The sequence below is a fragment of the Apostichopus japonicus genome, chromosome 19, assembly GCF_037975245.1.
Source record: "Apostichopus japonicus isolate 1M-3 chromosome 19, ASM3797524v1, whole genome shotgun sequence".
Taxonomy (NCBI): Eukaryota; Metazoa; Echinodermata; class Holothuroidea; order Aspidochirotida; family Stichopodidae; genus Apostichopus; species Apostichopus japonicus.
The window spans coordinates 30,354,422-30,372,012 of NC_092579.1; the positions used below are offsets into that span (position 1 = coordinate 30,354,422).

The window sequence follows — 17,591 nt, forward strand, 5'->3', positions numbered from 1 at the left end:
CCCTTAGGACCCACATATCACATCTATGACCCACACATCACACACCTAGGATCCACAAATCCCACCTAGGTTCCACACATCACATTCTTGACCCAGACAATACCCGTAGGACCCACATATCACATCTATGACCCACACATCACACACCTAGGATCCACAAATCCCACCTAGGTTCCACACATCACATTCATGACCCAGACAATACCCGTAGGACCCACATTTCAAATGTATGCTCCACATATCACATCTATGACCCACACATCACACACCTAGGATCCACAAATCCCACTTAGGTTCCACACATCACATTCATGACCCAGCCAGACATCACATCTACAGTCAACACATCACATCCATGAACGACACATCACATCTACGACCTATGCATCTACAAAGCTCAAACATCACAACTAGACTCGATAACTCATATTATATATTTTTTCAAATCAATTTTAGTAAATAACAAAATTAAGAAAGCTAAGTTTTATTCCTGGTCGGGGTTTTGGTCATACCTGCTCAGCATATTTAAAAGCGACATGGCCTCTTGCATTTTGATCAAAGAAATTTCAATTTTTAAATATAAAATGAACATGTTACAGGTACTTTGTAGTCTGTATGGTAAAAAATAGCCAAATTTGTATTCTAAATTGTTGTAGGAATGTCAAAAACAGAGTGTTTTCCTTATATTTCTCGAGGTTGTGTCAGAGACACAATTTTGGTATATTCAAGGAATCCATTTAAACTCTTCATCCAAATCAAAATATACACTTGAAAGGTTTATCAACATTTTTTTTCGGGGAATAAAATTAATGGCATTAATTATAGCTAATGCCATTAATTTTTTCCCCGAAAAAAAATGTGATTTTTTAGGATTGAATTGCCATTATCTCCATTAAATTCCTTACCAGAAATTCCAAGGAATGAGAGAGTATTAAAGAAAAATGACACATTCTGCCCGAGAGGGGTTATAAATTTGGAGGCCAAAAGGAAAAGATACTGTGCTGTATATGTAAACTAAAACTACCACAGCAAAGAAAGAAATCTCATACCAGTCAGTATAATGACTGTAATTATGTGTTAGGGAGTACAGAGATACTGACTACAGACTACATTGGTGAAGACTAATAATTAGTGAAAGATCAACAGATTGTCGGCAGGTGAACTCATGCACGGAGGATAAATAAAGCCATTACTACCTGAATTAGAACATACAACACAAATAGAGGCACAAGCCCTATTAACGCAATCCAAGTGCTGCTGCATATAACCAGCACTGTGGTAGCTGTATGCATGAAGCATCGAATCCAATGAGAGAAACGCATCGGTAAAACGTCGTCCACACTGTTCACGTCTTTTCCGAAACGGTTCAGAATCCTACCGGTCGGGGTGGTGTCGTAAAATGAGGTGGGGGAGAGCAGGATGTGTCTGAGTAAGTTGTCGTGCAATATGCGTGATGCAATGACGCCCCCGTGATATAGGCTGAGGGTTGCGATGAGCATACATATAGCTGCATCAGCAGGGTGATGAGCAATGTAATCACAGAGGATAAAAAGAAGCAAATAAACCAAACATTAGCCAGTTAGAAAACAAGATACAGCAACTCTTAAAGTCCTTGAAGCAGATAAAGGCCAGCACTATGCACTAAATAAAGTCTGCAATAATAAAGTCCTGTTTTTAGGTTTCTACATGTCACTTATCTTTTGCAGGATGGAATTCGATCTACTGTAGAAGTTTGCCGCTTTTTTTCTTCAATATTAGCATAGACTGCTTTAGATGATGGAATTTTGTCACAATCACAGCATTTCCCGGGAGACATCTAGTCATTGCATGAATCAACAGATTCCAACCAATAGGGAGACATCTAGTCATCATATGAATCAACACTGATTCCAGCCAATAGGGAGACAGCCTCAGCAAGTTATTTCTAATAGTTACATCATCAATTACAGCCTCACCCGGGAGACATCTAGTCATTGTATGAATCAACACTGATTCCAACCAATAGGGAGACATCTAGTCATTGTATGAATCAACACTGATTCCAGCCAATAGGGAGACAGCCTCAGCAAGTTATTTCTTTCAGTTAAATTATCAAATTTCATGAGCAAAATAATTATAAATATCAAACTATCTTGGGTGACACTGTAGTCATATGCAGATTGGTTCGATATCTGTGAAAACTGAAAAAGCAAGCCTGTGTTTGGTTAATGGTAGCCTACAGAAATATGAAACTGCAACATGTCCTAAACTTGTCTGACACTTTGGCTAATATGACATGATTTCTCCTATTCTTGGTATATCCATGGGTACTGTCAACTTGGCAAGCATCAGAAAGGTCAATTCAATAAACAAATTATGTCCTCTTAAGTTGAGGGACAGACCACCACATGAATATTCATAAATTTAGTGCCAATTATCAACAACCATTGCATTACAGATATTTGATATCGACTGCGGTACAAACAGAGTGAGATTTAAGTGAAATTATTGGACAGCGAATGTCATCAATTACACAAAGATAATTCAACCAAAACTGAAAACTGACAAAATTACTAACTAAGCTTTTGTTTTTACAGACAATACATTATGAGTTTACATCCCCACGCTACAGTATTCCAAACTACCTCCACCAAGCATCTACAGAGTCCATGAAAACCCTGACATCCATAATTAAGATTTACGATGCGTAATATCACTCCTCTGTGTAACTAAATATCTGCATTATTTATTATGGTATGTTGAAAATAAAGCCACCCTCACCTCAACATTATGTTACTGACATATAAACAAATTTGACAGAAATCGTCATGTTTTATGGCCTAGGGAAAAAAAAAACATTTCCAGTAGTACATCACCAGATGGGTGTAAGCACTGGATCTACTTTAATACAGCGCATTCATTTGAAGGAAGAAAAGGTAATACGGTTCTGTACTCAATAGAAGTACCACAAAGGTCTGTGGGTAGTTTGGCATGGTCAAGTTGTTCTTTAATTTCCAGAGTTCTGGCCATGACAATAACAGGTCAAGAAATATATCTTAGAATAGTGATGTTGCAAAACAGAATAGTGATGTTGCAAAACAAACTATCAAAAAGTGATGTTGCAAAACATCACTCTGATTTCAAACCGTTTTGATTGACATTTAAATCTAACATGCTCAGGAAGCTGCTTTCAATAGCAATGTAGGCAGGACAGGAAGCAGAGGAAAGGAAATATATAGTTGGAAAACTGAAAAGCAGAAAAATGAGTGAGAAAGTGCAAGAAAAAAAGGCAGGCTTCAGACACGGCTGGAAGATGCTTCCATGGATAAGTCAAATTGTGTTCAAAACGAAACAAACGTCCGCGCCAGCGAGACGGTCATAGGAAGATGTACCAGTATGAGATAGTAGGTGATGCAGAGAGGTACAAGTCCGAGGAGGGCTAACGGAGTACCGTACGTGACCACCACGATCACACAGAACACCCGCAAGAAGCACTGAAGAAAACTGGTGGTCTTCGCTGGCACCGTCACGTCGATCGTGTAAACGTCTTTGCTGAAACGATTCAAAACTCGTCCCGACGGAGTGGTGTCAAAGAATGACATCGGGGCGAGCAGCAGGTGGTTTATTAGAGCGCCGTGCACCCTCCTAGCGGCTGTAAGGGAGCCGTATGCAAAGAGGATTGCTCTGCAGAGGCACGTGACAGCTGATGAGGTAGAGATGAGAGATGTGTGCCAATGTAGTGGGTTAGATAACCATGTGATTTTATACCAACAGCAGGGAACCAAGCTGCACTTAAAATGGATTGAAAGATTTTCACAATGGAAACAATAGATGAAAGTTGTAGTTACACCGAAGGAGAAAAATAGCTGCCTATTTAGAAACTTATTTGTAACATGTACTGAATAAAAATGGACCTCACTAATCAGGGATTCAAAACTAAATGGACATAATTACTAACATAAAGCCCTCACTAGGCAGAATAAAACAATTAGAACTAATGGTTAATCATGTAATACTAAACAAACAGACCTCATTCACCACTATAATGCCAACTACAGAGAGAGTTGGGACTACTTCATTTATTTCTAACTTAAATACCATGGTAACTGAGATAATGTTTATTAACTTAGGTCTGGTTGCAACTCAGTTATCCTCTGACATGGTCAACTTTTCGGTTATATTTTGTACATTCCACTAGGAGATACAGCGTTATGTGACATAAATATGAAGAACTATATTCGTTGATACTTACGCTATATGACTAGAATTAGGAGGTAGGAATAAGTTACTAAATGTATTAACCATACTACAGTAGTTTCAAGGGGGCTATTAAACAACAGTGAAAAATTAACATCAGTAAGTAATGAAACCATGCTACTCTATAGCTGTCAAATATGCTACCATAACACTGATTGTGTATTGCAATTTGCATGTTGTTCACAGTAATACTCATCAAGGCAACACCAGACTTTACCTGCTGCATGAGACCAACAATGTATCCAAACCACACAATATGCCAAGAAAAAATGGATCCAACCACAAAAAAAAATGTCGGACAGACAGTTAAAACTCCCAACACACTGAAATTGATACTATCTGGACTGTACCACTGTACACAAAGACCATAATTACGAACTGTACGAAGTCAATAAGCAACCAAAAACCACAGAGCAACACCTCCAACAATGCAACATCTTCATAACAATTATTCATGAAGACAAGGGAAAGATAATGAAGTATTGAACAATACAACAAGTCAAACCAATATCATTAATTATTCCATAATGAAATCAACAGTTTGGTGTTCCGTTGATAAACTAGCCTTCTGGCAAAGAGATTTTTATTTTGGCAACAATTGATATTTTCCGGTTGACAGGTTACATTGTGGGCCCAATGTAATAATTTAATGATGAGGGTAGGATGCCACAATGCCTCAGCATGGGAACATGGTCACTTATGTCAGTAAAGACCAGCAAACCATATTTAAGATAAGTTAATCATCTATACATAGAAATGTCTACCTGTTAAATTAAGACAATAACTAGGCCATGTGGGAGCCTCTCCAGAGGGTGAAGATGGATAGAATTCCATGGATTCTAAGGACAATAATGACCAGACAATGAATGGGAGGGGGTGGGGGTGGGGGTGGGGGTGGGGATAAGAGCTGGCTTGAACAGATAGGGGAAGATAAGCAACAAGGGCACAATTCAGCACTTTTTCCACATTTGAACAAACACATCAACTTGCTTATGTTTCATGGCCATATCCCACAAGATACCATAAGTCACAATGACAATGCCCAATAGCAACCCTCTGAGGTTTATCCTATCATCAATAAGGTGCAAAGATACCTTGGAGTGATAATGACAACATAAAATCTGGATTTCATACATGAAAAGTTAAGGGTAGGCTAGCTATAGCTGGGGTTAAAGTGTTTTAGGTTCAGATGAAATTTTGGCAACTGCTTAGAAAAGTATACAGACTTTTGTCAATTTCAAGCACATGTTGTGACAATTTAACAAAATAACTATCGGTTTAAATTAATTTAGACAGCAAGTAATTTGAGCTATGTTAACAAAAGCGTGTGCTTTAAGCCAGACCTTGCAATCGTACTACTGAGCAATAGCAAAATTAGTCAACAACATCAAAGAAGTGAAAGCACAGTGATACAGTACACACAAGGATCACAACCACATAGAAATATTGTACGGACACAAGGTGTACCGGACAATCCCATACTATGCATACATCTTCCATGCATTTGCCAATTTGGAATAATTTTACAAAAACTGCTGCAGTTTGAATAAAAAGATTATGCTTTCATAAAAAAGAAATTAAGCACTGTTATTTCTAAATGACTGAACAAAAAAAAAACACTTTTTGTGATATTTCTTCCAGTTTTTTTGTTTCTGTACCTGAATGACTATATAGATGCAGCATAGAGGGACAAGGGCCACAATTGCGACCCTGGTGCTGTACGTGACAATGAATATTACGCCCGCAGCTTCCAGGACGCAGAGGAACCAGTCTTGTAAACAATTAGCGACTTCTTCATCTAAGCCTTGCATATCTTTACTGAACCTGTTCAAGATTCTTCCAGCAGGGGTGATGTCAAAGAATGACATGGGGCAACGCAGGATCTGTTGCAGTAAGAAATTGTGGAGCTGCCCGGAGGCACGAAGAGCACCCAGATAGAGTAAAACAGACTGAGAGACCCCAGCAAGCACTGTAAAATGTAATGAGAGTCAATAGGAGATGGTGATGAAAGATTACAGTGGCAAGCCTTCTCCTGTTACCTGTCTGTCACCCTGACCCCCTCCTACACCCCTCCTCTCCCTCCCAACACTAATGATTACTTACAGTACATGTATAGTATGTACACATATGGTAATAAAGAGTATCCTCTATAATCCCTGCATTTGACATATAGATATCAAATTGAACTAACAAAACAAGATGGCTGCCATACTGATAGAGCATCAAAAATGGCAATGGAACTCCAGCATGAATCTTGTAGCTCACATTTTAAGTATTAATAAGATTCCTAGAGACAAAGGACTCTTAGCATTAAAAAAAAAACAATGAATATCTTTTTACTGACAACAGGAAACACATCTCTTGAGCAATCATGTTATTAATTATTACTTTTGAAGATGAACCATGATAAACCATGAACATAACCACAAAATGTTCCAGACTCCTTATGAAGAGAATATGTAAATGACTGAGCCAAGCCTTTAGAACTACTGACAAACTGAGATGACAACATAGCAAGTCCAATCACAACAACATAGCAAGTCCAATCACAACAACATAGCAAGTCCAATCACAACAACATAGCAAGTCCAATCACAACAACATAGCAAGTCCAATCACAACAACATAGCAAGTCCAATCACAACAACATAGCAAGTCCAATCACAACAACATAGCAAGTCCAATCACAACAACATAGCAAGTCCAATCACAACAACATAGCAAGTCCAATCACAACAACATAGCAAGTCCAATCACAACAACATAGCAAGTCCAATCACAACAACATAGCAAGTCCAATCACAACAACATAGCAAGTCCAATCACAACAACATAGCAAGTCCAATCACAACAACATAGCAAGTCCAATCACAACAACATAGCAAGTCCAATCACAACAACATAGCAAGTCCAATCACAACAACATAGCAAGTCCAATCACAACAACATAGCAAGTCCAATCACAACAACATAGCAAGTCCAATCACAACAACATAGCAAGTCCAATCACAACAACATAGCAAGTCCAATCACAACAACATAGCAAGTCCAATCACAACAACATAGCAAGTCCAATCACAACAACATAGCAAGTCCAATCACAACAACATAGTAAGTCCAATCACAACAACATAGCAAGTCCAATCACAACAACATAGCAAGTCCAATCACAACAACATAGCAAGTCCAATCACAACAACATAGCAAGTCCAATCACAACAACATAGCAAGTCCAATCACAACAACATAGCAAGTCCAATCACAACAACATAGTAAGTCCAATCACAACAACATAGCAAGTCCAATCACAACAACATAGCAAGTCCAATCACAACAACATAGCAAGTCCAACTATCAGCTTATTCTGTACAGACAATGAAGCTGGGAGATCCTTCGTGACATCTCGGACAAAGTCACATGATATCAACAAATAACTTGACTGCCCTCTATACGACTAAGATATCTGCTGCTATTTGGCAAGGTACACTGTAAGACAGATTTAGACAATCTTCTCCTACACTTTCCTTGACATGTTTTTCTTTTGTTTCTGATGTTGCTTATGTTATCAGGTATATCAGCCTCTGTTTATCATTAGTGTTCAGTGCAGCCATCAATTCACTCTGGGGATATCTATAACATTAATACCACTTGCAACTGTAAATCTCATTCCACTGTTCACACTATCTTTATAGAAAGGATTTATTTACAAACTATTGTATCTTTGTTCCCATGGAGTGGTGAGAAGGTGGGTAAGAGGGGGAGGGAAGGGGAATAGAGAGAAGGTAGGGGAGGACACAGTGCAAACTGGGTAAAGATGTGAAACTCAATGATCTAGCCACTATTCTTGATAGCCTCTTCCACTGAAGATTTAACAAAATATGCACTAAAATTTATTACCTTAACCTTTAGTATCACATTCAGGATCGACACAACAATATGTATGGTTAGCAGCCATACATCATATCTATGACCCCCTCCATCACATGTACGACCCACACATCACTCCTAGGACTCACACATCAGTCTCCCACATCACATGTAAGACTCATAAATCAAACTTAGGACTGACACATCACTCCTAGGACTCACGCATCACATCACAGTCTCACACCACATCTTAGACTCACACATCACATCTTAGAAACAGTGAGGTTTCAATTCTAGTTTATAATCAAACCTAGAATCCATATGTCACTCCTAAGAATCACACATCACATCTAAGACTCACACATCACATCTCAGTTGCACACATCACATCTAAGACTCATAAATCAAACCTAGGAACCACACATCACTCCTACTGAAGTTGATCATGTCAAGTCATAAAATCTACCTTCACATAAGCTGTATAAACCTGTAAATTTACATTGAATGCCCTTAAACTGGTGTTAAGACAAAGGGATTGCAGATATTGGAATGTTACAATGTCAGATATAGTTTTAACAAGGAAAAAGAAAGCAGAAGTAGGTAGCAGTGTCAAAATGCATAAATGTACTAGGCAACTGTGATCATACATGAAGAGGAGTCCTAAAGATGGTAGGGGAAGGGGGTGGGGGTGGGGAAGGTGAAACATACTCCCCTCATAATTTTGTAAGGTATGTACTTTTGTCGATAGGATTTGGACAGCTGTGATTATAAACACTTTATGATGCTCTGCTTGAATTGAATAGCTCAAAAAGGTCAAGTTTTTAGAAAATGCAAATTCACCGTTTACATCCGTCCTATTGCACAATAATACTCAGTTATCAAAGAGTTTTCAAATTGAGGGCTGTGGATTCTCCCGTTCTTATCGATTTGTCTTGAGACAGCAATTGCTGGCAGGTACGTTAGAGAGAAATTGATTCCAAAACGTAAAATAGGCAAGGAGGAATTCCATTTAGTTAATCCAGGTATTTTAGCTAATTTCAGGGAGAAGCAGTGTTTTTAACCAGAAAAGAAGATATGCCCTCTTTTCTACATCAAAATGAATAAAATAAATATAAAATAAGCAGCAACAGACAGAAACCCTAACATCCAACACAGATATACGGATACATGCATTCTGAAAATATTGCATCTGTGCAATAACAGACAACTGCTACCAAATGTATTCATTTCATAGCAGAACAAATTGGTTTACTGTGTTATGAACAGTGCAAGCTAGTGTCACAAACGGGCATACCTCACAACACTAGTAAAAACTTGCGTCTACCAAAAGTGTAATTTAGAAACGGAACACAGTGACAAAACAACTCATTTGTGGTCAGCTGGGAATGTGCAATGTATCACATATCTACGCAATGATAAATCAAGCATTACAGTAGGTACTGATTGCCAAAAGTGATATTGAATCCCAGCTACCAACCAGCAATGGTCAATTGTTCTTTCACAAGAAAAGGATGGGAGAGAGTTGGGAAGGAGAGGGGGAGGGGTGCATCTGCTTACGATCTGTGCTTCTTATTGTAGTTCCTAATTTCAGTCAAAGTAAGACCCCTCCCACCCCCAGCCCCTCCTCTTTTGTTTGGTTTAGATAATGTACCACTCTGCTATTGTTTCATATATTCAATAATTTGTCATGCTAGTGACCTAACTGACATTCATCATTAAATGGCAGAAGTTTGGTCTATTTCAAGACTTAAGAAGCAAACAATCAGTTAACTCGAGAACAGATCAATACTTATATGTATCAGGCAAATGCTCGTCGAAATGCAGGACAGTTGTGGGTGGACTTGAGATAGACACCTACTCGATGGATTAACCAGTAGACTGTAGTAGACCGTCAGTAGTAGACAACCTATGCTATGTATAACAGTAGCTGTATTCAATCACTGTATGACATATACAGTGTACTCCCCCTTACTATATACAGTGTACTCCCCCTTACTATATAAGACTTCTATCACTACTTTTCATTACATAGAAGGTAGCACCCTCCTCCTAATTCATCCAATCAGTTGCTAACATCTCTTGACTTTGCAATATCATACAAACTGAACCGAATGAGGATACCACACAGTCATTACATCCAGGTTAACTTTAAATATTTAACTCACTCGCAAGTTAGTAAACTGATTCACACAATTATCAGTAAGCATTGCATAGATTGCTCTATACTTGAGCTGGTTTTATACAACTAACTCTAGACTCAGTCAATTTATATATCTTTCTCAAGCATTATATATATTGGTTGAAGCTTTATATTGCCCTTCTTTCACTATTTTTAAGGAGCAGAGGATGTGTATATTACAGAGAAGGGTTTGGCACAAACAGGCTCGTATATAGCAAGATACACATGAAAGGCAATGCAGCAGAAACAGTGATAACTACACCAAGCCTCAAAGCATCTCACCAAAAGAAGATCTCAAATGATTTGCACAAAATTACCACAGACAGTCACTTAATACATGTTTCGGCTTATGTAGAATATTAACTTTATGTTAGTCATGTGCCACAGGCTACCTGAAATGAATGCGATGTGGTTGTTTATTTCAAATGCACCCCAAAGCTGAGCAAATAGAGTAAAAAGGCTGACGGATTCGATACCTGCAGATATATGTACATGATCCCCAATGGGACGACTACCACCGTTGAGACGGGCATGGTATAGAGTATCACCACGACAACCTCCATAAGACCAATAAAAACCCGAAGAAAATTAGACATGATACTAGGAATGGCCTCGTCTACTGCGTTAATATCCCGACTGAAACGATTCAATATCCTCCCCATCGGCGTCACGTCAAAGAAATTCATGGGCGCCGAAAAGACAGACAACAAAAGACTAGTGTGCGTTTTGGTTGCTGACCTGACAACTGCGTGAGCGGAGAAAATGGATGTAAATATGGCGGCGCATGCTACAGAAAGAGAAAAAAAAGTTTGGTCTTTTCCGGGTTTCCAGGATCATACAGAAAGTCCAAGAAAAACACTGTAAAAACATGGATACGATCAAAAAATTCAAAAAATAAAAAAGCTTAAAAATACAGCAGAATGAAGAATAACAAAGTGTCTACTAGAGGCTGCTCTGTTGTCTGAGAAGAAACACAAGATGCTATTCTTCTGAGAAAAAAAAAGCTTCTGAAATTGTCTTCCAGCCAACATTTCTTGTTTTATAATCTATCTGTCTGGTCAAGAAGAAACAAAAATCAGTCCGACTCGAGAATATATCCTGATATCTTTAATGGATAACGACAGAATCTGCCAAACTTCACACCAGAAGCAGAATTAATGCTAGAACAAAACGGACACTGCACGTTACCTCGCCAAAGAGGAAAATGTTTACACTTTTAAGACAATTAAAGACAAAAGGAATGAAGAGTTGATTCTCACCTTGGCCCAGCCCAAACAAACCGTAAACGGCAAGGTACTTATTTCTAATTGGGACGGCAAGTGTTCCATTCTGTAAGGGTTCCTCGCTCCAGACACTCAGCCAGATGTTGGAGCCGACGGAAAAGATGTCGTAGAGTATGAAGAAGGAGAGGATGAGCAGAGACAGCCAGAGTCCAACAGACTTCAGGTAAGTAAAGTAGACCGTGTAGGCAACCTGGGAATATTAAGAAAAACACAGGACTCGGCCCAGTTATCTGGATCTTTGTATTAAAGATAGAACTAGAGTATCCCTGATGCTGGTCAATCAACTCTAACTTGCAATATCGCAATTTCGATATTTGCATCATCGACGGCATATCAGTATCAGTAAACTTTAGCCTCATTACTAATAATTGCAAGCCGATATTGAAAAGAAAAATTCACATTGTTACTTGCGATGATTTATTAATATTAATCTGCTCTTGAAGATCAATTTCTTTAGCCCCAGTTTCCATTTTGATGAATAGCAAGTGATCAATATGCTGATCAGCAGGTCAAAAAAACGAGACAAGAAAATATTTACTGATAACGGACTGTAAACAGACCAGTCTGGCCACTTTACGTTAAATATGATAGTAGTCTGGCCTCTGTATTATACAACTGAACACAACATAATTTAAACTGAACATACCCACTGACACCTGTTTTGCCATTGCGAGCATTCAAGTATTTTTGTTTACTAATTTACTAATGGGTTCCGCATGTGAGAGTTATACAAGTGGATACTGTATGTGAGTTGTGCAAATGATAACACCACAGCTACAATTCTATTCCAGTGACATGTTGGTTCACTTAACCCTCCAGTAAGCTACAATTCTATTCCTGTAACATTTAAGTTCACTTCAACCCTCCAGTAAGCTACAATTCTATTCCTGTGACATGTTGGTTCACTGTTTTTTAAGTTAGACTGCGATATTTAGTCACAATTTTCAAACAAACACTTTAAAACGCAATTAAAAAGTCAAACCTTCCAACCAGACAGGTACCAACCTTTCCAATCTCTGCTTTCTCCTGGTCTATTAAACTTTTGCCTTCTTTCGTTAAGTCCACATCCCCATCCTCTTTCTTTCCAAATTTACCATTCTGGTGAATTTCTCTCAAAGATCTGTGCAAAAGGAAAGTCAAAGGAAAGAAAGGGGGGGGGGAAGAATAAAAGGGTCACAAATATTTCAGAAAGGTTCCTCATTCTTCCCAAACTTATATTAAAATGTCATTATTTGAATTTAGAGATTATTCAGAGAAATATTGGGAAATATCAAGTCTGAAGGGGACTAATATCAAACTGAATATCAGTGTACACTGAAATCAAGTTAAGAAAATGGAGATTTCATGAAAGTTCACCCTCCCACAATTACCAGCACAATCCACTCCCTTTTCTCCATAACCCTACTACCATGCACTCTTCATACTTATGTTGGTTACATATGTACTTCTTTTTAATTTCTGTCAACATTGTATTCTTGAGATCCCAGAAATAATTTCTTTCTGACCTATTCATCTTTAAGTGCAAACTAAATGTCTAAACCACACAGCAACAAACATGGTGGTAGATATTGCTCGCGATAGCGTTTTTGAGTGTCAAGCACTGTTTGAAACTTTTGTCTTTTGCAGGGAAAAAAGTCAAATTTGGACCATGAATATGTGGAAAACTTACTCTGCCTGGCTTTTGGTCCCAGAAGACATCATGCTGACTGCATCAGCTGTGGAGAAGAATATGTCAGTGCTGTTAACAACAGAAAGATATACAGGCCTTACTCTTCTGTAAGGTGGAGGGGGGGGGGGGGTGGGCTTTAAGTTTGGGATGGTCTGTATTCTTCATGTAAATTGGGTAATTTGGTAGTTTCAATTCCTTTTGTAACTTATACAAAATAGGAAAAATGTATTGTGGTTAAAGAAAAACAAGAGAAATTTGCAGCAGAGGGCACTTTGTACCAGGGCTTCGAAAACTGTGTTATTGCTCCCAGACAAAGACGATTGTTCATAGTCAAATATTTAAAACAAAGACATTAAATTGCAAGAACATGCTTTTGAAGTTTTGACGTTCTAGCATATTAGGAACTATACCAATGTCATAAACAAAGAAACCATGCAGACATATATTGTACCAATGAAATTCTTGCTTGTTCAATGATCTTTTCTGCTGTTTCATATTTCAATGAATATGCAATGAGCGACTGACCAACAATGTCATTTTTCTTTTTACTGTTTCACATTTCAATTAAAATGCAATGATGTAATTTTGCCTTTTTCTGCTGTTCCACATTTTCAATGAATATGCAAAGAGTGAATGACTAACCATGTCATTTTTTCTATTCTACTGTTCCACATTTCCAATGAATATGCAATGATTATGACCAACAATGTCATTTTTTCTATTCTACTGTTCCACATTTCCAATGAATATGCAATGCGTGAATGACTAATGATGTGCTGATGTGAGCTGCATTAGTTGTTGACCTTAACTGACCTTCAGTAACTTCTTTCTCTTCCTCTTCCTGTAAGCTGTAATTCTGTAAGAATTCAGCAAACGCCCCGTTCCTCTCTAGAAGTTCATTGTAGGATCCTTCTTCACTGATGGCGCCGTTCTTCAAGACGACAATCTTGTCCACTTGAGGCAGGAAGCTGATGCCGTGGGTGACAAAGATCCGAGTCTGAGAATTGGAAGAAGAACATTACTGAGTGATCCTACAAAATGTAACAAATTTTTCTAAATTCAACACCAAACAAATGAAACTTACCAATAACACACATAACATTGATAAAGTAGCTATGGTTCTTATTTAATATGCTGGGGAAAGGTTTGTTACATGATTGAGTAAAATTTGCCAACACTTAGAAGATGAATATGCAATGAGTGAATGACCAATGGTGTCATTTCTTCTGTTTGACTGTAAACTAGCAAATGGTTCTCATTTAATATGCTGCGAAAGGTTTCTTATATGTTTGAGTAAAATTTGCCAACACATAGAAAATTAAGGTAATGGTATCTCCTTGTTGTTTCAGGGCTACATATTTTAAAATTTTGAGGCTTACTTTATTGATTCTGCTCCAATTTCACAAGAGATCATGATTTAAGGAACCATATCTCTCCTTCAATGGTCTACCATAATAGAAACAACAGGTGGAAATTCCAATTAAATTTCACTGCTTTGATACAAAAACACCTGTATGATTACATAACCAACCACACAGAGAAATGGAAAACCACATTGTCTGCACTTAATTGCCAAATGACAAACGTAGTCCTGAAATGTCAATTATATGAGATATGACTAGAGCACTAAATGTCAATTATATGAGATATGACTAGAGCATTATTAGCAGGAGTTTACCTTTTTCTTCAATACACCATTTGGTCCGACCACGTTGTCAAAGATGTGTTTTCCTACGTGAGCGTCGACAGCGCTCAGAGGATCGTCCAGAAGATAAATATCGCAGTTTGCGTATACCGCCCTCGCAAGACTCACCCTCTGCTTTTGACCACCGCTCAGATTTATACCCTAAGGGGAATGAATGCAGAAATTCATATACATGAACGAGAATTGTCTGGTCAGAAAAATTGTGAACAAAATGTTCTTCACAAGTGGAACACAAAGAGCAGTTTGGCAATTACAGCAATTTTTCCAGTATGATGTTATCTTAAGATTTCAAACTAAAAGTGAAGTTAAATATAGTTTATTTTTCCATTTCTCAAGCTTGAGAAAAGCTTTCCAATTTGACAGAATGGAAATACCTGACAAAATAGCTGTTAATTTTTAGAAAAATATATAAAAATGCTAACAAAAGGCTATTGTACATTAGAAACTTATTCCAATGTCCCCAGAAAGTAATGTCTTTTTACCAATATAACATAACTGAGAAAAATCTGAAAGCTGTAGCTTGCACAGGACATACAGTTCACATTACACTGATCAGCCAAGTAACATTCTCCAATTGGTTTCTCATCTTCAAAGGATATTTGAGTAGCTGAAGTTGATTGCTTAGTAAAATTGCTGGAATTTATCTGCATCTTGAGTTCAAAACACATCCTCTTAGCATTTTGTATGGCAAAAGATAAGTGGGCAATAATTTTCAAATTTGGTGGTATTTTGTGAATGTAATATCTGGCAATGAAAAAGTGAAATGATGTCATCACGGCAAGATCAGCTGAAAATGTTTTTGTCTATTATATTTCATTCACTTATTCAGAGAGGAATAATAATATTTCTACAAAACAGTTCCATTTGGATGAAATTCTGAATACAGAGAATCTTGATAGCTATATGCAAACATTCCAAATATATCAGGTTTTAGGATAACAATCAGCAAGAAGGTAGTCATAGAAAAGAGAAGCTTTTTGAAGAAAATTTTTGCTGTATGACATCACAGACCAACTACTATTCCAGGAAAGAATCAGGGTTTTATCCCATCAAAATCTATTCCATCCAATCCATCAATCAACCGTATCTTGATTTACAGGTAAAACGTTGAGATGGAGTTTTCTACTTACAGTGTGGATCCTAGTTTTGTTTCTGTTCGTACAAGTGTCCCTTTCTCAGCGACCTGAATATCCCTTTATTCAAACCATTTGGCAACTCCTAGTTAGCAATAATATTCCAGAAATTTTGCCCCAAAAATATTTGTACTTGATCAGGTTGTGTGTCTTTGTGTTGATCAGCTTTTTCTTTCTTTAATCTTTCCTTTTTGTGACTTTTACTGATTTTAACAAAACTCTGCTGTTGAATCGACAAGATTGTTGATGAACTATTTTGAAGTCAAAATGACTCATCGAGATGTCTCCCTTTAATCTGAATCTTACTTTTTCTCCAATTTCCGTCAAATCGCCTCCAGGTAACACTTCCAGATCTCTCTGCAGAGCACAGGCTTGAAGGATCTTCTCATATTTGGTGGAGTTGAGATCTTTACCAAACAGGACGTTTCCTCTCACTGTTTCGTTTTGGATCCAAGCTTGTTGAGCAACGTAGGCCACAGATCCCTGATGGAAGGAAAGAGTGAAAGAATCAAGCCAGTTTCCATGAACACCACAGAAAAGACAGACAGGGCCAAAGATGGAAACAATATGATGTTTAACAACATTTCTGCTACTAAGTTGCTTTTTAGAGGAAAACATACTTTCAGCAAACACTAGTTTTGTAATATGCTGCAGACAAAGAAACACAAGTGCTACCAGTGCAGGATTCCTTTCAATACCACTCATATTTTCTGATGATCCAATCATCAATCATTAATCAAAGTGGCTGTACCACCCATATACCAAGTTCAGATAGCACAAAGTCACCTCCACAGAATCAATACAAAAGTTAGCAAGATAACACTTCTGTGGTCCCACATTGCTGCTACCAAAGCATTACAATTGTTTTACTTTAAAGGGTATTGAAATTCATCTTTAGTTGTCCTGCAGTAGATTTAAAGCTAAAAGATCATCTTGGGAAGGGTGACGTTGATACAATCATGATTTACATCACAATAATTACCTGATTATAACTCTGCTTTAAAAGTATTTAGCTTGACTCAGTCATGTTACATTTCTTGCACAATGTTTCTGTACTATATATTTGAGCGATGAAATGTTAGTTCAACTTATCTATCAAATACATTTGGAGAGAACATTTCGGTAGGCTGTCTAAGTTCACATAAGGCAGATGCTGTGATAGTAACAGGAACTGAATGCAAATTTTACAACAATACTTAGACTTTGCTCCACATTCATCTTCATTACAATAAATATGTCCATTTGTCTATCTTTTCAAGAGATGCTTTCCATAACTTCATCCCACATCAATGGAATCCAAGATAATGTCTTACCTGTACAAAGACTTTCCCATCTTTTTTCTCCATTTCACCTAGCAACGCTGAAAGCAAAGATGACTTCCCTGTTCCAACTTGACCGACTACTGCGACCAGAGCACCTTGTGGGACGTCTAAACTGATACTGTGGGTGGGGGGGGGGGGGTAGGAAAGGTCAAAGGTTAAATCAATATGCTGAACCTTTTGCTCTTTTGTTATGTATT

At 37.8% G+C, this 17,591-nt stretch overlaps 1 protein-coding gene across 7 annotated transcripts in view; it reads right to left on the reverse strand.

Moving 5' to 3' along the window:
- Positions 1–17,591, reverse strand: part of LOC139959406 (multidrug resistance-associated protein 1-like) — a 59,090-nt gene that overhangs the window by 14,786 nt on the left and 26,713 nt on the right. For 4 of the 7 annotated variants that reach the window (XM_071956981.1, XM_071956978.1, XM_071956979.1 and 1 more), the window contains 8 exons: positions 17,386–17,512; positions 16,379–16,555; positions 14,913–15,080; positions 14,048–14,231; positions 13,235–13,280; positions 12,571–12,685; positions 11,542–11,755; positions 3,372–3,682 (listed from right to left, as the gene is read on the reverse strand). In XM_071956981.1, the coding sequence (XP_071813082.1) occupies positions 3,372–3,682; positions 11,542–11,755; positions 12,571–12,685; positions 13,235–13,280; positions 14,048–14,231; positions 14,913–15,080; positions 16,379–16,555; positions 17,386–17,512 (1,342 nt within the window). Of the gene's footprint in view, positions 1–1,196; positions 1,508–3,371; positions 3,683–5,894; positions 6,206–10,758; positions 11,070–11,541; positions 11,756–12,570; positions 12,686–13,234; positions 13,281–14,047; positions 14,232–14,912; positions 15,081–16,378; positions 16,556–17,385; positions 17,513–17,591 lie in introns of all 7 variants that reach the window. The other 3 variants (XM_071956982.1, XM_071956983.1, XM_071956980.1) reach the window with 3 other exon arrangements.